General features: G+C 51.8%; 1 protein-coding gene across 4 annotated transcripts in view; it reads right to left on the bottom strand.

The window, feature by feature from the left end:
* GUCD1 (guanylyl cyclase domain containing 1) overlaps window positions 1–20,058 on the bottom strand; it is a 32,998-nt gene that overhangs the window by 11,467 nt on the left and 1,473 nt on the right. Inside the window, exons 1-6 of one of the 4 annotated variants that reach the window (XM_081801726.1) lie at window positions 17,327–18,335; window positions 16,350–16,434; window positions 15,362–15,527; window positions 14,100–14,191; window positions 11,990–12,231; window positions 8,694–11,269 (exon numbers count right to left, since the gene is read on the bottom strand). In XM_081801726.1, the coding sequence (XP_081657852.1) occupies window positions 11,175–11,269; window positions 11,990–12,231; window positions 14,100–14,191; window positions 15,362–15,527; window positions 16,350–16,434; window positions 17,327–17,333 (687 nt within the window). In that variant the 5' untranslated portion in view covers window positions 17,334–18,335 and the 3' untranslated portion in view covers window positions 8,694–11,174. Of the gene's footprint in view, window positions 1–8,693; window positions 11,270–11,989; window positions 12,232–14,099; window positions 14,192–15,361; window positions 15,528–16,349; window positions 16,435–17,326; window positions 18,336–20,058 lie in introns of those variants that run through there. The other 3 variants (XM_006746054.3, XM_006746055.3, XM_081801727.1) reach the window with 3 other exon arrangements.

The raw sequence follows: 20,058 nt of genomic DNA, 5'->3' as shown, positions 1-20,058 counted from the left end.
CACACATTTTTGAACAACCGATGGATTAAAATCACAAAGGAAATTAGAAAATGTCTACAAATGAAAACAATAACAAAACATACCCAAACTTGTACGATGCAGTGAAAGCAGTGCAAGAGGGAAATGTATAGCTATAAACACTTACATTAAAAAAGAAGAAGGCAGGTGGGCGCCTGGGTGGCTCAGTCGTTAAGCATCTGCCTTCAGCTCAGGTCATGGTCCCGGGGTCCTGGGATCGAGTCCCGCATGAGGCTCCCTGCTCAGCGGGGAGTCTGCTTCTCCCTCTCCCACTCCCCCTGCTTGTGTTCCCTCTCTCGCTGTGTCTCTGTCTGTCAAATAAATAAAATCTTTACAAAAAAAAAAAAAAGCAGGCACCTGACTGGCTCAATTTGTAGAGCAGGTGACTCTTAATCTTGGGGTCATGAAATCAAGCTCCACACTGGGCTTAGAGTTTATCTAAAAAAATAAAATAAAAATTTTAAAAAGAAGGATTTCAAATCAACAACCGAATTTTACATCTTAAGGAACTAGAAAAAGAAGAACAAACTAAACCCAAGGTAACAGGAGCGAGGAAATAATAAAGATTAGAGCAGAGAGAAATAAAATAGAGAATAGAGAAACAATAGAGAAGAGCAATGAAAACAAAAGTTGTTTCTTCAAAAAGACCAACAAAATTGACAAACCTTTAGCTTGAGTGAGAAAAAAAGGGAAGACTCAAATTACCAAAATCAGAAATGAAAGTGGAGACATCACTACTGATTCTACAGAAATAAAAAGGATTATAAGAGTACTATGAACAATTTGTTAGAGGAGGTCACCAAGAGCATGTGATTGCCGGTTGACCCATGAGCTGGACCCAGGCAATCAGAGGCTCCTTCCCTCCCCCGCTGCTTCCCCCCATCCTTGGAATGTACGTTCTGCCCACTGTTGCTACACTAGGAGCTACTTCAAAGACACAGCTTGAGAGAGTAATATATTATTAAGACCATCTGGGCAGTATATGTGACTGAACCCCGTTAAGATTTCTATATGAGCTCTTAAGATTCTGGTGGACACGTGCAGAGATTTACTTGTCTTGTGGCCACTCGAGACGAGCCTCATATGTAAGTGGCCTTGCTTATTAAAACTGTCACCTACAATCTGGGAAGGTCTGCGTCTTTCTTCAGTCTCTCCTTGTCCTCCATGTATGGGGGCCAGTTTCAGATTTCACCTGGGGAGCTCCCACATTTGCAAACCAACACGATTGTCTGTGAACACATCGGACAACCTAGATGAAGTGGACAGATTCCTAGAAACATGAACTACCAAGACTGAATCATGAAGAAATAGAAAATCCGAATAGACCCGTAACTAGTAATCAAAACCCATAATGAGTAATCAAAACCCCCCTAACAAAGGAAAGCACTGGACCTGGGGGCTCCACTGGTGAATTCTATCAAACATTTAAAGAAGAACTAACACCAGGGCACCCAGCTGGCTCAGTCAGAAGAGCATGCAACTTTTGATCTCAGGGTCATGAGCTCCAGCCCCACATTGGGTGTAGAGATTACTAAATAAATAATAAGCTGTTAAAAAATAAACAGAAAGAAAGAACTAAAACCAATCCTCGAATTCTTCCAAAAAATTGAAGAGGAGGGAGCACTTCTTAACTCATTGAGGCCAACATTACGTTAACATCAAAGCCAGACAAAGACACTGCAAGAAAACAAAACTACAGAGCAATATCCTTTATGAATATTGATGCAAAACTCCTCAGCAAAGTACAGTTGACCCTTGAACAATGCAAGGGTTAGATAGGGGCACCAACTCCCTACACAGTCAAAAATCCATGTATGACTATCGACTCCCCAAACCTTAACTACTAATAGCTTACTCTCATCAGAAGCCTTACCAACAACATAAACAGTTGACGAATACATATTTCATATGTTATATGTATTATATACTATATTCTTAGAATAAAGTAAGCTAGAGAAAAGAAAATATTAAGAAAATCCTCAGGAAAATACATATACAGTACTGTACTATATCCCACCCCCCAAAAAAATCCACATATAAGTGGACCTGTGTGGTTCAAACCTGTGTTGTTTGAGGGTCAACTGTACTAGTAAACTGAATCCAGCAGCATATTAAAAGGATTAATGGCTAAGTTAGTCTTAATTCTATTGTTTCCTTTAGGATAAGTTCTAAGAAACAGAATTCACTGTGTTAAAGAAACACGAACATCTTGTCAGGAACTGGGAAGAATCTGAGCTCTTACCCTGTTTGGAAGCTGACAACTTAGCTGACCTCAGTTTCATGGATGCTAGCAGAAGACACAGCATTCCTCAGAGACAAAGGAGCTTAGGACAGCAGTAGAAGCAGCCAGAGTACCAGCACCATCTTGCAGTTCCCTGAGCCCCAATTCCCCCAGGACAAGACAAAAGAGGGTCAAGAGACTCCTGCATGCGCAGTGGGTTGCATTAAAAAGAGAAAGGGAAAGAGGGAGAAGAGCTTAGAGAATTGAAATCTTTCATACTGGAAAGTAAAGCATGCCTGCCCTTTGCTCTAAAGGCAGACACTATCTCTGTCTACCAAGGTTGGAAGAACACCCGCACTTTGCTCCAGAGGGAGACAGCTCTATCTTCTAAGGCTGTTGGTTCTGCAAACATCTTTGGAAAGACAGTCCAGGACAAAGGCATTCATGGTTCTAGCTCATGCGTCATGCAGAAATTTGAGAAAAGTGAGAGACCTGTAGCAATAACTTCCAACCAATATCCATTTCTCATTTCTGCATCATCTTGACTTCTGGCAATTTCCCCATGAGTGTACTACTCTATCAGACACTCTGATTAATTTGACTAACAGAGGCTGGACCAAATCAGTTCCATTTTTCTTGTAGGAGTTCATCAATTTTATCCACAGAACTTCAAGGAGCAGAACAAGCCCAACCTGCAAATTACCCTCCGTCCTACTTCCCAGGGTCCTCAACCCAACAGGATGGACAAACCCCACGAACCATCAAGGTCTACCTTAGAATGTCAAGTGGCTGTCTCAAATATTGACCTTTCCACTTGGCCTAGACCATTAATCCAGGTATGGCAGGATATATTAGATATTGCCCAATCTCTACCTTGGCCTACCTTGGAGAAAGTCTAGGCAACTCTATTATCTATACCAACCTAGCCAGTGATCTAACACTGATCTGAAATGCCCTCCAGGGCCAAGGTGGAAACCCTGATTGCTTCAGCTAAAATTGGGGGCAAATGTTGTATCACCTTTTCTAATCAGATGACTACCATCATGGGGATATCTGCCCACAGAGTGCACATAAATAACGAGTCAGTTACTGGTTCAGGAAGCTCCCCTTAGTAACTCATTTTAGCGGGATCTCCACAATTGTCTGTGGGCAACCTGATCTATTGGTGGTATGTGCTTCAACAATTGAATGGACCAAAGACCTAAGTGTAAGAGCTAACACTATACAATACCTAAAAAAAACCACAAAAAACAAAACACCACACAGAAATCTTGATGACATTGGATTTGGCAGTAATTCCATGGATTCTGGCCTATGACCAGCATGAAGATCCAAGACACTATTCTGGGGGAGGTTGGCAAGTTACTGCCTGGCCTCCATACAAGAACAGTCAGCAGGGCACACGTGGTGCGCCTAGAAAGTGTTCTTCACAAGTGTTGGGGTTTCCCAAGTAGGACCTATATAAGTCAGGGCACAGGTTGATTACATCTCCAGTGTGGCCTCCTGACCAGCTGGTAGGCCTTAGGTTTCCCAGTTAGTTTGAATAATTAAATCTAATCCTTGTTTTTGGAAGGACTGCCTGAAGGTAATCAGGCCAATCTATCCTGTTTGCCCATGCCACCAGCTGGGTGACATTTGCCTTCTTCCCAGAATGGCTGAATGAGTTCTATGAGGATAGGGGTTGGGAAGACATCTGGCGGTATTATGGTTGTTTTTCCTGGGAGATGCAGGAGCCAGGGACATCCCCTGTGTTGTGTTTCCAACAGGCTTCTGGTAAGGTTAATTAGGAATGGTGATCAAGCTGTGATCAAAACCATCTGGTTGGGAAGAAGGCAAACGCCTGCAATCAGTTATATTTAACATGCTTACAAAAGTCTGGGAGTGCCACACTGGGGCATTTTTCATAGTGAAGGCTCCAGAGGCAATTATGGAAGACAAAAATCATTAATGATTAGTGCTCCTCCCTACCTAGCTCCTAGAATCTAAGCTGTTTCCTATCTAGGTGTCAAAGTTGCTGTTCCTCCTCCAAAGTCAGTGTGAATTCCAATAGCTGAGACCACCTTCCCAGTTACCCCTTTCTCAACCCCCTAGCCTTTGTTTGGAAGGGCCAGGGGCAAGAGGAACAAGGGCATTTTTATAAAATGCACCAGACCTGTTATTTTTCCAACTTCATCCTCCATGGGTCACCGTAGTGGGTCTTGGCAAACAATATACTTACCCTAGTGGCCATTGTTCTTATGACTTATGGCCAGGTCAGTCCAACAAGAGAATCCAAGCAGCTGAACTAAAATCAAGTTTGAAGCCCTCTAGGCCTCCTTTTAGCTGGGCTGTCACTTGATTTTTTTTTTTTAAGTTATTTATTTATTTGAGAGAGAGAGAGAATGAGTGAGAGCACGTGAGCAGAGGGAGGAGCAAAGGGAGAGGGAGAGAGAGAGAATCTTAAGTAGTCTATGCCCAGCGGGGAGCCCCAAGTGGGGCTCAATTTCACAACACTGAGATCGTGACCTGAGCCAAAATCAAGAGTTGAACGCTTAATGGACTGAACCACCCAGACACCCCTTGGCTGTCACTTTAGAACATGTGGCAACCAGGCTGGCCTAGAGTTGCTCTTAGGAAAAAAAAAAAAGAAGCAACATGCCTAGGAATCATCAAGTCTGAATCCCCAAATCCAAACTGCTGTATGAGAAAGTGTGGGCCAAGAAGGAGTGAAGGAGGCCGACTTAGAAACCTTTTTAAGTTGATTCTTGAGGAGGCATTCCAGGGTGGGGCCCATTTCTCATTATCAGTTACCTTCATCAGCATTGCAAACCCAATTGGAGGTAGTAAGAGCCCAAATACTGGTCAGTACTTCTTCTACGACTTTCTATAGGAATTTGTCTCATGGGAATCTAAGAGAACCAAAGCTCTTTTCAGCACCCTGAACCCACTGCAAAAAAAACCTCTGGGACCCTTTACGATTGTCTCCTAGTGGAGTTAAGTTTGGCATGAAAGAATGCAGGAAGCACTGAGCTGGCAGAGGGCCAACTGTGACATTCCTTCTTGGCAAGCACTACATGCTCCAATCCCTCATTGCTCAAGCAAACCGGCGAAGGTTCCAATGATCCACCTGCTTTCCTCCCACAGCTGTTTTGAATTTCCTACCCTTCAGGTTCCACGTAGGTGTGCATCTCTGTAACTGTTGTTTGAAAGGGGTCACAGCCATCTGCCCAACCAGGACGAGACTTACTACTAGTTGTTACAATGGGGCAGACATGAAACTGACCACCAGATAGTGCAGGATGCCTCCTGCCCACAGGCTGCCCACAGGGAGTTAGCAACAACCAGTGCACCATCCAGGTAGAGTACCGCATTGTCCTGCAGATTCTCGAAGTCCCAGTTCCCAAGAAAGCCAGGGACGCTTGCACGTGCGATGGGTTGTGTTACAGGAGAGGAGCCCTGAGTTTAAAGAGCCCAAATCTTTTTTCTTTTTTTAAAAGATTTTATTTATTTATTTGACAGAGAGACACAGCGAGAGAGGGAACACAGCAGGGGGAGTGGGAGAGGGAGAAGCAGGCTTCCCGCGGAGCAGGGAGCCCGATGCGGGGCTCGATCCCAGGACCCTGGGATTGTGACCTGAGCCGAAGGCAGACACTTAACGACTGAGCCACCCAGGCGCCCCAAGAGCCCAAATCTTTTATAACGGGCAATGTATCTGCCTGTCTGTGGCCCTGAAGGGAGATACTTCATGTCTTCCAAGGCTACTTGCTATACAAACATTCTTGAGAAGTTGGTTCAGAATGAATAGCCAGTGCCTCTGCTCATGAGATGTGCAGAAATGTAGCCACTAGTGGGGGGCGGGGGGGCTTCATCCTCCCACTCATCCTCGTAAGAGAGAGTGTCTGCTGAATTCTGCATAACATCATAGGTTCAAATGCAACCTTCCCCTGAATGGTGACCTCTGATTCTGAAAAGTACAAGAAAGCCACTAAAACAGGCATCATTAAAAATCTGCCACTGACCACTCATTCACATACTTTATCAAGCATCTACTAGGTGTCAAGGGCTGGGGGCTACAGTAGTGGAGACAGACAGGATGATGTGGCTGAGGGGTGTGGAAAAAGGTACTCCTTTAAAAGGGGTGACATTGAGCAGAGCCCTGAGGAAAGAAAGGACTTTGGTGGGTGAGAGATATAGAAAGGAGGCCAACTTGGCTGCCTAATGGGTCTGTTTTGAGCTGTGGACATTACTGTAATGTAACCCTTGTAAATCAAGGGGCCCCAAACAGCTTGGGGAGACTGGCTCACCAGATCCCTTGGTTCTGGGGGAAACCCAGGGGCTGGGGGCAGATCCTCAGGAAGCAGTATTCAGGATGCATGTCGGGGCAGGCAGCCAGGGCGAGACACAGAGGAGGGAGACGGGCAGGGGAGGGGCCTGGGGAGGACGGAGAAGTCACTGGAGAGGCCACCGCGCTGGGCCCATGGGAGTGTCAGCCTCCATTTCCTGGCACTGAGGCTTTCCCATGAACTCTTAAGTCCATGCTGGTCCCATCACTTGGCCCCTGGGACCAGCAGCACAGCAGGATGATGTCTCAGTATCTTCCTGGTTTACTCAATTCTGTTCTGACTCTGGAGGGTGGGGGCAAGTCCGTGATGTGTGTTCTTGGATACTGTAGCTTGAGACAAGTCAGCAAGGAGAGCAGGATCTGTGCTCTTCCAGAGTACTGGGGCCACATGCCAGGCTTTCTACCTGGAGGCAGAACCCCAGGGTCCTGTGGCAGCCCATCTCCAGCTCCAGAACTCAAGAGTTCACTTCCTGGCTCTTCTGGCATTGGCTCGCCCCTACAGGGCCACCAGGGTTACTTTGGACTATGGTCAGGGCTGAAGGTTGGGAAAGTAGCACTGGTGGGTTGGGGTCTAGCTCTGTCTATAGCTCACTGAGTGATGACCTTGGGCCAGTTGCTCCCCTCTCTGGGCTGCACTCTCCCCCTTGGACTAGACCAATGGTTACCCAAGTGCTAGCATATTTCACAGAGTAACAGTGTTACTCAAGAACAGCTGTGGCTAAGGAATTTGGGGAAACCATAAATGAAGGGAGTCCCCTTGCTGCAGGATTATACAGAGCCTTTTCTGCACTTCTTAAATCCCCCGGAGGGGGCTGTAGCGTGCAGTATTTGCCAAACTGACCTGACCAGGGCACCCCATTATACAGAACTTCTCACCATTGGTATTCTGAAGGGCACGCCTCAGGATGTGCTAGCTGGGACGTCTCCAGGGGTGTTCCTAGCTCTGTTCTAAGATTTAAAAAACGTAACCACCAGACGTCCAGTGATCCTTGCCTCGTGGTATATCCTGTGTAAATCCCTGGTGTATGCTGGACTTAACTGATGCACTTCTAACTATCTAAATAGAGTATTGCAGAAATGATAGGATGTCATTTCTGAGATTAGCTTATTAAAAAGCTGTGGCTTCCATACTGGGTGCTTCTTTTCTCCCTCCCTCTCAATCTCTCCCTCCCTCCCTCTTTCTCCCTCCCTCCATGTCTTTACCACCTGCTCTATCATGAGGACACCCAGGCAGCCTATGGCCAGCAGCCCTGTCAGTGAGCTTGGAAGCAGACGCTCCAGTATGTTAAACCCTGAGGTGACTGCAGCCCTGGCCAACAGCTTGAGAGACCCCGGGCCATAGGCACCTGTTCGGCTGTACCCAGTTTTCCCTTCTGGCCTGGCCCCTTGGCTCCCAGCGGGGCCCCTCCCAGGAATCCTTAGCCTGTCCTCCGCTATCCTCACCCTGCATGCTCTGGGCAGCCAACTCTACCCAGTACTCGCTACCTCATCCATATTTGGCCCCCCATTTCAACACCTCCCTCATCTTCACTTTTCTCCCGCAGAGCAGCAGTCAGTCAGGACGAGAACAGAGGCCAGAGACTGAGACCCTACCCAAGAAGTCAGTTCTGGCTCTGTCAGCTCCCTGTGGGACCTGGGGCAGGTCTGAGGCTGCCAGGTAAGGTAGGATTTCCAAACACTTCCTTTTTCAGAAATAGAATTCTTATCAAATGTAACACTAGAAGAGCCCAATAGCTAGCAAATAAGGGGAGCTGCTGATTGGGGGTGGAAGGTACAGGGAGGGCTGGAGTCCTGCCGGCAGGGCTCCCCACTCTATTGCCTCCCGTGGGCCCCACTGTCCCTCTCATTCGATTCCACATCCCCCCAGACCCTCCTCCTGCCCGAGGCTGTCTGCGCTCCATGCCCTCTTCAAGAACCGCCATCCACCTCAGCTCTGAGGCCCTTCCATCTCCACCAGTGCCTACCTAAGCCCTGCACAAGCATCAGGAGGGAGGCAGAACTGAAAAGCAGTAAACAGGATTCTAGTCCCAGCTAAAACCTGGCATGGCAGGTCAAGGACCTGGATTCGCACGTGCTCAAGCTGAGAATTTGGGAGGGAAACAAGAATTCACAAAAGCGGGACAGGGAATGCCATTGATTTTGCAGTGAGAATAATGTTTATTGAGAATGGCTCATTACAAACAAAATATATATATGTATATATATATATACATATATATATGTAGAAAATCTCTGCAATGCAAAAGATCCCTTTTGTCCCTGTGCAGCTGGAGTGAACAAAACCAAGTGTCCAGTGTGGCTTTGCTGGGCCCCCAGCATGTGGACAGGGGTCATGGGTGCCAAGTGCTATGGGCAGAAGTTCCTGAAGTCTGGGCTTTCTCCAGCCTTGTGTTCAGGACGTGTGCAAGAACGCCTTTACGTTTGCGTTCCACCCCCATGACCCTCCCGGGCAGATGGCACTGTCTCAGGCACGGGTAGCTTTCTTGTTATTCTTCCGGGTGGGTGACCTCCAACTTGCGGCTTGCCCAGGGACTGAGTGTTTCTACATGCCGTGTGATGGACTGAGGTGCTGTGACCGCTCTCTGTGGAGGCTGCTCCCCGTCATCCAAAGCTTCACTTCCTCATTGCTTTCCTTTTTCCTTGATGTGTCTATTCTCACCACAATTTGAGCCAGATCTTTCCTGAGGGTGCCCAAACCCCACAGCTGCCGCATGTGGTATTCTTGGGCGTGAAACTGGAGCTCCCTGGGGATCTTGGGCCACCCAACATTAAGGCAAAAGAGAGAAGACCAGTCTGAAGACACCGCTAGTCCCTGAAACCAGGGTGGCTAACTGGCAGCTAACCAGCTAACAGCGCCTCCCTCTGGGCCGAAGGCTGCATCTGGTGTTGAGGAGCAATACGGCTGGATGGTCTGACAGCCCTCGTAAGCAGAGCCCACCTCTGCCCCTCAGAGCAGCCATGGTGGGGAGGTGTCAGCCGGCTGGTGGGAACAGATGCTGGGCATGGTTTGCAGTCCAGAGGGTAGCGGCTACCACCGCGACATGCCTTGGGCAACAGAAGACCAAGACACAGGGGTACAGGGGCAGTGTGGCTGCTGGGACAGCCCTGCTCCTTTGCCAGGGACAGCTCATGAGGGGTGGGTGTCCTTGGCCCCTTTGGGAATGATCCAGTTCCCTTAGCTTTTAGGTGCAGACCTAGGTTCGAGACCCAACCCCACCACTGTCCTGGACAAACTCCCCCGAGACTGATGGCCAGTTTTTATCCGTAAGGTGAGGGGCCCTGGCTCTCAGCCCGCCAGCCCTGAGTCCCTTTCTCTTTGGAAGAGAACTTGGGCTGGCTTATCTGCTCTGTGAAGAGAGGTGTCAGTGGTTCCAAAGTACCTGCAATCTCACTATTATTGTCTTACTTGAGGGTGACTCTCACTCCCCACAAGTGAAAAACTTAAATCGCAAAAAAAAAACCAACAAAAACAAAAAACCAAACAACCCCCTACACCCACCAAGAAAGAAAAAAACAGAAAGAAGGAAACAGCTCTAGTCCATGTTACGTGCAGTGCTGTGTGACCCTGGGCAGGTGCCACCCTTCTGTCAGGACAGGAGAGACCCAACATTCTGTGCAAAAGGTCCTGGCATGAGGATTAGGGGGGGTGGGAGGCCACAGGCGGTCTCCCACCACTGCCTCAGGAGTGCAGGCCCCAGCACCCCAGCCCCCAGGCCTGTGAGGCCTGGGGCTCCCCACACCCAGAGAATGGGCCCCACTGTCGGGGCTTAGGCTAGTGTTAGGAAGGCTCACGGGTTGGGGGGACCTTTGGGACCCAGGCGGCTGCACCTGGCCCTCCAGGTCAGGCATTCTTGGAGTACACTCAGCACTGCTAGCTAGCAAGAGCCAGGGCCCTGTCTACTCCCGAGGGCCCTCCAAACTACAGTGCTATAGTACCTGCAGGCTGCGGGGGGAGGGCTCAGCGTCCTTTCAGCCTGAGGCCCAGCCTTCCCCAGGGCCCAGAAGCCTTGCAACCAGCCACAGGAACTTGGGTCCCCTGGGAGGTGGGAGGGAGCGGCGGCATCCACCAAAGGGCACAGGGAGGTCTACAGCACTTCTGGGGGGGAGGGGGGAGGGCAGTTCCTAGCAAGGCCTGGAGTAGTCTACAGCCCTGGGGGCCGGGGTTGGCTACATGGTCTCCAAACACACGGACACCATCCTGACGAGTGGCATCTCCAGGGCTCAACCCCCAGGTCTGTGGGGAGATGAGCTCAGGCTTCTCCCCTGCCCTGGGTCTGGTTCACAGGCAACAAGGGCACCCAGAGGGCTGGAAGTCCTCTGGGCACAGTTCAAGTCAGGCTTGGGGTCCTAGGGGAGGCTCTACTCAGATGCTCTGGGGACGCCTCCAGCAACCAGCAGGTGCGTAGGCTAAGTGGCATGACGACACGCGTGACGCTGGCAGACAAAGCACGCATGCCTCAGGCTCTAAGAAATCCCTGGGGCTTTGTCACACGGGTCAAGGCTGCAGTTCTGCATCCAAGCCCCAGCAGCTCGGGGCCTGGGCCAAGGCCTCCTGAGTTGGCCCGGCTCGGGTGGGGCAGGGTGTGAGGGCCTGGGCACACCAGGCTCCCGCTGTCAGCTGTCCAAGTAGACAAAGAGGATGTCCTCATCTGTGCCATAACTTGTTCTGGCTTCCTCGAAGTTACTGATGCTGGTGCTGCACATTCCTGCTGGGGGCAGGAAGGGCAGAGTGGGGTCAGAGGGCGGGGGACTATACCTGCCTCGCTGACGCTCAGGGGAGCTGGGGGAGCTCTGGCCATGTCCCACCTGCCTGGCCACCCTCTGCCACTCGTCTTCCACCCACAGGAAGCCTTCCTTGCCTACTTTAGCCTTCATGAACTCATTCTCTGACCCTCCCCCCAGTTTAGCAGATGGAGGTGAGGCCCAGAGGGGAAGAAACATGCTTGAGGACACATGGGGTAAGTCTGCTAGAGTCGGGGCAGTCCTTTCCAGTCCCCAGGGCGGTGGGGAGCCCTTGCTGCATCTGGAGCAGGAGCTGGGACTGGGCAGACTTTCCTTTCTGATGAGTGTGCTTGCTGGCTGTCCTGGGAAGGCTGCAGTGAGGGAGCTGCGGGGGGAGGAAACTGCAGAGTAAGAATGAGGTGGGGCCCTGGGCAGTGGGGTAGGGCTGGTGGTGTGGGAGGGACAGATGGCCTAACCTGGTGTCGCAATGACTGGGGTGTGGAGGCCGGTATGGCCTCAGGTGTATGGCTAGTCTGTGTGTGGCCAGAGGAGTGGCACAGATGACAGGAGCCCAGGAGGAGCCGAGGCTTTGGGGGAAAGGCAGCGAGGGAAGTCTTGGCCACCGGGTCGCATGAGAAGGAGTCACGGGGCCTGGACGGTGAATGCAGCCTGCCCCACCCGCTGTCCCCAGCCAGCCCAGCACTCACGGTCGGCGTAGGCTGGGTTGTTGTAGAAGATGCAGCCAGTGGCCCGGTTGTAGCCACGTAGCACGATGAAGTGGCCCTGGTAGTCGGGGGTGCGGCAGAAGCAGCGGTGGCCACTGGGGGCGAAGCAGCAGTACTTGACGGGACTGGAACAGAGGTCGCAGTGCAGTACCCCAGAGTTCACCAGCACAATGGCCACGTGGCCCTGGGCCAGGTGCTCCTGGATGTCCTGCACGCTCACTGTGCTGTGGGCGGGAGGAGGGTCAGCTGGTGCCACTGGGCCCCATTCCCCATCTCTCAAGTGGACCCCTGCCTGGATCACAAAGCTTGGGGCCGCGGCTCATCTGCCCTCCCTCCTGAGCTCCTTGCAGGTGGGAACATCCTGCTTTGTCACTGTGGCCTGGGCTCAGCCCAGGATTAAGCATGGGACCAGTGCCAGGGGGCAGGAGGGCTCTGAGTGTGCCCAAGGACAAGCTGGCCCTGTCAGGTCTTCCAGGGGTGGCAGGAAGTTGGCTCCAGAGGGGCCCCTGTCACGGGCCACTGAAGCAGCACATGGGACCCCACCTCCCGGCCTGGCTGGTGAATTTTTCTTTTTTTTTTTTTGCTGAGCACCTTCCTTGGTCATTTACTCTAAATCACGTGCGGTTTACGCTGGAAGCTGTCAGTCCAATTTAATCCCCCAAATCTGAGCCAAGCGTGGCTTTGTCAGTTTCAAAACCACATGCTTCTCTGAAAAGACTAGTTTTCTTTCTTTTTTTTCTCGAAGGCTCCCAAGGCAGAAGGGGTTGTCTGGGAAGGGGCGGGTCAGCAGCGCTTCCAGGGGATCCCTAGTTCCGCAGAGCCAGTTGTTCCCCGAGGCAGACTCTTAGGCACGGCCCCATTCAGTGCCCCCTCAGAAGGCAGCAAACTAAGATTTCTTCAAACTAAGAATCCAGAACGGGCGAGCGGCTGTGAGGTAGTGGGCCCCTAAGTGAGGGGCCTCCTTCCTCCAGTCTCATCAGGAGCGACGGCATTAGCACTCCGTGGCCTGGCCCAACTCCAGCCCACGGCCAAGTCATGTGGCAATCTGGTTTGGTTGCCTCAGCCCAGGGAAACATGCCATTTTTCCACTTGGTCTTTGAAATGAAGTAGCTGGCTGAGTTCCCAATGGTATGTACCAGCACGGGATTTCAACTACAGGGAAAAAGCGGGGGCTAGGCTGGAAGGAAAAGCACCATGCTCGACGGAATAACAGGGTGCGGAGTGCCAGGTTTGGATCACAGCATGGCCAAGCTGCCAGCGGTGACTGTGGGCCCCTCACACTATTTTCCCACGGGACAGCACCAGCTCCCACTCAGCAAGACAGCACGTGGCACGTGCCACTAAACGAACATTGGGTGCCTTTCCTCCCAACATGTGCTCGTGCGGTGGACGGATGCGTGGAGACTTTTCCCGTTTTCGTAACTACCTATTGTGTGGTAACATGATGTTAACAGTGAAAACAGAAGTCATTCAAGAACAGGGAGACCTGAGCAGAGTGATCTAGGGTAGCCCAGTGGGGATCTAAGCTAATGCACCTCAGCCTGGAGAAGAAAGTCTAATATTAGCATCGGGGCAAGTTACTCCCAGGGATCTGCCCGAATCCTGCCCTCATGTATCGATGAGAATGGGGGAGACCCACATAAGGTCACAGAAGCCTGTGGGGAGATCTGAGGGCCAGGTCTACACGCGGGGGGCTGTCCCCTGTCACCCTCCATCACTTTGCCAGCATGTTCCTTAGGCTGTCACCACTTCATTAAGGGTTCCTGTGTTCTGTCTCAAGCTACCATTCTGTGAGCAGCCTGAGGGCTGGCGAGTCTGTCTTGCTCACCTGTCCCTCCAGGGCCTGCTTGCGATCCATCCTAGGCCACAGTTTTGTGTACAGCAGGTCACGTAGTCCCACTTGTCCCCATTTTATGGATAGAAACAGTAAGGCTCAGGAGGGTAAGTCCATGCCGTTGGCCACCTGGGTAGGACACCCCAGTTCTGTCTGACTGCCAAAGTTCCTAGCCTTTCCTGTACGCCATCCTGAGGCCTCCCTGACAGCAAGTGTGTGGGTGAGCAGGCACACAAGCAAGAGTGAGGGGAGGCTCACCATTTCTCCACGAGCACCTTGCAGGCCTTGGCTTGTGCAAACAGCTGGTTCACCCGGGTCTCCTCTGTGTCAAAGTGCTTCCTGTAGAAGGACTGAAGACAGTAGGGCAGGTTGGAGGGGCTGCCTGTCCTGGCTGCCCTCGCCCCTTCTGGATGAAGTACAGGGCACATGATGGAGTTAAAGATGGTCAAAGAGGGGAGGAGCCCAGTCTGCTAGGGGAGATGGCACATGTAGCATGCCTGGGCAGAATGCTGTGTGTGTCTTCAACAGCAGGGTGGCTGGCCAGAGTGCATGGGACTACACAGAGGCATGAGGAGGATGCTCAGGAGATGGGTAGGCAGCTGAGCTCGGGTCAGCTCCCCCAGCAAGGCTAGTCATCCCTGGGCTTGTGTACCCTGTGGGCATGAGCAGGAATCTGTGGTAAATGAGCAAAGGGGGTGGCTGAGCCCACCCGGATGCTCCTCCACTGTTTGGCTTAGCAAGGTGAGGTCCAGGGAACATACTTCATTTGGTGTAGGGGACTGAAGGGGGCTAGAGACCCTGTTCTTGGGCTCTTTTCTCTGCCTTGCAGCTACAGTGATCAAGCCAGATCCATTAGCCTTCCTCCCCTGGCCTGGAAGGGTCAAAGGAAAGTTAGGTTGACTGGCCCTGGCCACCATGTGACAACCCTCTTGCCAACGAGGCCAGCAGAGCTCTACTCTGCCAAGTTTTGGAGCCTGGGCCAACATGTGCCTCTGTAGCAGGCAAGACTGGCTCTAACTACGTGGGTCGGTGGCTGTGGGGGGGGAGGGGGGGTTCACTAGTATAATGGTGAGGCTATCTTTTTCTTTTTCTTTTTCAAAAAGAAAAAAAAAATAGGAAAGACGGTATTTCAGTTTTTCTTCCGGAATACCAATTATCCAGCTTGGAGCCATCTGTCCCTGTGACAAGGAAGAAAATGGGCAAGTGGTGGCAGGGTAAGGTCAGAGTGACATGCTCTGAGGCCCTGGGCCCTGAGCGACAGGAGGAAAGGATGCAGGAAGGCAGCCTGAGATGTTCCTCTGCACATCATCAAGTGCTCTTGAAGGCAGGCAACAGGAGTCTCACTGCTCAGAGGCTTTGAGCAGGCTGGACCCCAAGGTCACCTAGTCTGGCTAGATCGAAAGTCCTACCCATAGAGTCTGGTCTCTGCACACCTGTGTGTCCACTCGGGTGTCCAGGCCTTGACCATACCCCCTTTCAATTACTGGACCTAGGTGAAGGCCTGGTGGCTGGCTGCCCACCTGGTTCTTATAGCCCTTGTCGACACCCAGGGTCTGAGTGCAGAAGCGGTGCCTCACGCCAAAGTGGCGCATCAGGTAGGCCAGGTCAATGGTCCAGATGCTCCTGGTTAGCCGCAGCTCCTGCAGGGCACTCTCAAACTCACCGTCGTCCAGCGGGCCCAGGTACCTGTGTGCAGATGGGCTGCTGAGGTTGGCTTGCTTACGTGGGGAAGCTGGCTGGGGCCACCCTCCTCCCAGGGGCCCACCAGCCACTATCAGGGCTCCCACTCCCCAAAGGTTCCAGCCTTTGTCATGAAATCCTGTATCTTGCCTACTTCTTGAGCACGACCTGAGGCTGCCTGGGGTACCATGTTGGCCCCAGAGTCAAGGATTCTGCTTCTTGAATCTCTTGAAGGTTATGTAACTTCAGGTAAGTTGCCAACCAGGCCTCACCAGCTTCATCTCTAGGATGAGATGCTTGGACCACATTAGTGGTTTTCTAAGTTTTAGGCACAGAACCCTTTTGTTGAACACGATCTTGCCTGGAATTCCAGGATATAAAACAGGTAAGGGACAGGTTGCTCTGGGGTTCCTGGCAGCTACCTGAAAAGTCTCCTACAAGGAGATGACTATGGCGCTCTATGCTCTGACAGTCAAGGTTCCTGTGATATTCACATAGCCTTAGTTCAACAGCTGGCTCCCTAATGACACAGTCTTGCAGGAGCCTCAAGTTGGAAGGTCCCGTGTCCCAGTGATGGGGTCACTCTGTGGACCAGGCCCAGGTACCTGGGACTTCCCTGGTTATCCCCAGAGCCGCTACCTAGAAGGCCTCGTCCACTCTTTGCTTGCTTTTGCAGATGGGACCAAGCCTGGATGGAAGCTGGGCCTCCTGTAAGCCCCACCCAAGAAAAGCCATATGGATGACGAATCCCACCCAGGTCTCTCCCTGTTTCTCCTTCCAGCCAGAGCAGATGGTGTGGATGGGGAGGGCCTGGGCCTGCCCACTCACCGCAGCACCATCTTGGAGCAGGCCAGGCCACAGTCCCAGTGGTAGAGCTGCTGGATGATGGGCACAGGCAGCTGCACAAAGTCTCCTGCGTGGAAACACAGGGAGGTCACAGATCCTTAGCATTATGCCTGTCACTGCCACCCCCACTGAGGCCACCGTCATTGGCTCCTGCCCAGAGTAGGGGCTGTTCAGGGGCCAGCAAACAGCCTTTTGGGTGCCCCAACCCATTCTCCTTACAATAGCAGTAATCTCCCCCAAACACCAGTCAGAGTAGGTCAGCCCTACACAAAATCCTCCAGTGGGTTGGTTCCTATATCTCTTCGGACAATGCCTTCATGGCTGCTGCCCCAGCACCCTCTGCCCTCTCACCTCCCCTCGTCCTCACTGGGCCGACCTCTAGGCAGAACCTTCACCTGCTGTGATCCCTTATGCCCTAGGGCCTTTGCACACCTCTTCCCCCTGTCTGAACTCTCCTGGCCTCCCAGGTGCCTGACCTAACTCCTGCCTTTGGATGTCACTTCTCCATCATGCCTAGCCCCCAACTACATGCACTCCCAGCCTTACAGGCCTCTCTTTTTGGTGGGACCTCCAAGGAGGCTAGCACACAGGGCAGACACATGGGAGATGCTCAGCAGATATTCATGCCTGAATTCATGAGGCCCCTGGAGGTTTGCCCAGCTCCAAAGCCCCCAGGGCCACCAAAGTATGAGGTCCACGGTTAGACGGAAGGGAGACTGTCATGTAATCTGTGTATGTGCAATGCTACCCTAGGTAACCTCTCAGTCTGTTCTTGTCAAACGGTGTGGAGGAGTAGAAAGGGCCCGACTTCGGCATTTTAGCCCCAGCTCTGTCACAGCCTGGCTGTGGGCTGAGCAACTGACTTCCTCTTGCTGGACTGAGTCTGGCTATCTCTAAAGTGGGGGACTTTGGTCTGATTCAGTCATTCAATCAACAAATATTTCCCAAGAGCCTAGTACCTGGCATGTGAACCAGAGATGTGGTGGTAAGTGACACAGATTCCTGTCCTGGAAGGGTAAGAGAAAAACAGAGGGCTAGGCTGGGGAAATGGTGGGGGTGTGCCTTAGAGAGTGAGAGTCAGGGAACACAAGACAGAGGGGAACAGCATGCTAAGGGGGGGCCAGCTGGAATGTGGCCTACTGGAACCTCCTACTCTGGGATCCCATGAATCTGGACAAAGTTCAGAGTCTGAAGAAATGGGAGGGACTTCCCTTCAGTGATCATCACCCACTGCTCATTCATGACACTCCTTCAGCATGTGAAAACCCAGCCCACGTTGTTTCCTTATCTCGGGGGGTCTCTGGGGTCTCTCTTGAACCCACAACTTGCCTGTGCAGAGCGCCCCAGAAGCCGACTTGCCATGCCAGCCCCGGCTCCCACTGCAGGGAGCAACCAGAAGTCCTGTCTGTCCTGGCCTTTCAACCTGTTGGCCTTGTCTGGGCAGTGTCTTGCCTGGAGCAAGTCCCAAGCTCCTACTCTCCTATGTCTAAACCCTCCCCAGCCTTCAAGGCCTGGCTCAGATGCTACCACTTCTGGTGCCTTTTCTGATCCTAGGCTGGCCACACCCTTTCCCTCATCTGCACTCTGCTAGGCCAGAGTTCATGCTTTGATTCACAGGAGAGGACCCTTGCATTGAGCTTGTCTGTGTCCTGCTGAGCTGTTGTACATTCTCAGGATGCAAGGACCCGTGACTGCTCCTTCACTGCCTTGTACTGGCCTTCCCCCCTCCATTCCCCACCTCCAAGGGCATGAAACAGGGCCTATGGATGGCAGGATGGCATGGGTGAGTATAGGCCACCTGCTGGCTGAGTCACTTGAGGAGAGGCACTTGGCCTCTCTGTGCCTGCTTCTTCCTCTACGAAATGGACTGCCACAGATGCCAGCCTGCAGAGTGCTATGAGCACCCAGGGCAAGAGCGTGTTGCAGGTGCTGACATGAACCCTGCGCTCCATCTAGAGGGCCCTGGCGCCCTGAGCCCAACTGGGCTGAGGCTTTGTTCCCTCCCTCCCCTGACCCCAGATGCCTCTAAAAGGAACCGAGGCCATCATTCGAGGCCTTCCCACATTCGCCTCTTCCCACTGTCTTGGATTCAGTTCTGAGGGCTCCGTCCAGCCTGACTTCTGCTTAGCCTCTGTCCTAAATTCCACCCCCAGCTCCTCTCCCATCTGTACATAGTAGCCAGAGGGATCCCAGTCCCAGTCTCCCATTGCTCTTAGAATAAAGTTGTCACTCCACACCATGGCCTGCAGGGCCCTGCCAGCCCCAGGCCCCACCACCCTCACCTTGGCCCTTACACCTCACTCACTCAGTTCCAGTTACTGTGGGAAACCCATCAGGCTTCATTGTACAGCTGCATGTACAGCTGCCTCTGTCTGGAACTTTCTTCCCCTGCAGATCTCAAGGCTGCCCCTTTTTGTCATTCAGGTCCCAGTCCAAATGTTCCTCCTCTGAGAGGCTTTTTTCTGACTACACCTTTGCGGGGAGAGGGTCCCCCCTTCCCAGCCTCCTGTTTCCTTCACAAAGTACTTGGCAAAATTAATGAGAAAAATAAAAAATAAAATAGAGCTACTCTGTCTCCCCACAAGACTGTAAGCTTCCTGAAGACAGAGAATTTGCTAATCTTGTTCACTGTTATTCCCAATGCCTAGTATCTGATGCTTAGCAGTAACTCAACAAACATTTGTTAGAAGAAATGAACCTATTTTTTTTTTAAAGATTTTATTTATTTATTCATGAGAGAGAGAGAGAGAGAGGCAGAGGCAGAGGGAGAAGCAGGCTCCCCGCGGAGCAGGGAGCCCGATGCGGGACTCGATCCCAGGACCCTGGGATCATGACCCGAGCTGAAGGCAGACGCTTAACCGACTGAGCCACCCAGGCGTCCCTCTATTTTTTTTTTTAAGAAATAAAATTATTAAGCACTCAGTGTGTGCTATGGTTTGGGGACACTAAAGATGACTAAGTCCCAAGTCCTGCCCTCCAGATTCATAGTCTAAAATAATTGCCCCCAATGGGCTGAGTGGAGAGAGAGCTCTATGCAAGGTGCTATTCTCTCATGATGGAATGCCTCCCTTTTCAAGAATCCTTCACCGTGGCCATAAACTGTCTTTCTGTTTCTCTCTACACAGGCTGTTTACTCCCCAGTTTTTGCTCTTGCATATCCCTTAGTCTGGAATGTTGTCTCCCATCTCTGAACAGCCAAATGCTCTGGTCTCTTTCCCTCTCTGAGCCCTTCAATATGAGTATTTGAGGGGATCGTGTCTGCCTTCCCCACTGGACAGACTGAGAATATCTCAGTGGCAGGCCTGGACAGGGCTGCATGTGCCTCGCCCCAGCCCTTGAACCAGAGCAGGCACTCAGACATGCTTGATGAATGGAAGGTGTTTTTCCAAAAAGGCCTTATCCCTTGAGATGCCCAGGCCTACTTGTCACAACAATGCCCCAACCCCTCCCCCAATTTCCCCCACCCCGGCTTCCAGACTACAGCCCCTCTGTTCACGGCTCCCTCCTTACTCTGCAGCCTGGGCTCTGGCACCAGCTAGCTGGGTCATCTTAATGGCCCGGCTTTGCCTCTGTCTGTGCCTTTCCCTATTTCCAGCTGTAAATGTGGCATAGGACAGCAGCTCCCTAGGGTCTTTGTGAACTCCACTGCCCCTCCTCTTCTTGCCCTGATCCTAGAACCCCTTGATCCCCA

The sequence above is a fragment of the Leptonychotes weddellii genome, chromosome 13, assembly GCF_054177405.1.
Source record: "Leptonychotes weddellii isolate Sample4059 chromosome 13, ASM5417740v2, whole genome shotgun sequence".
NCBI classification, from domain to species: Eukaryota; Metazoa; Chordata; class Mammalia; order Carnivora; family Phocidae; genus Leptonychotes; species Leptonychotes weddellii.
Note: the sequence above shows the minus strand (reverse complement) of the source record. Positions and strands in the feature narration are given on the sequence as shown.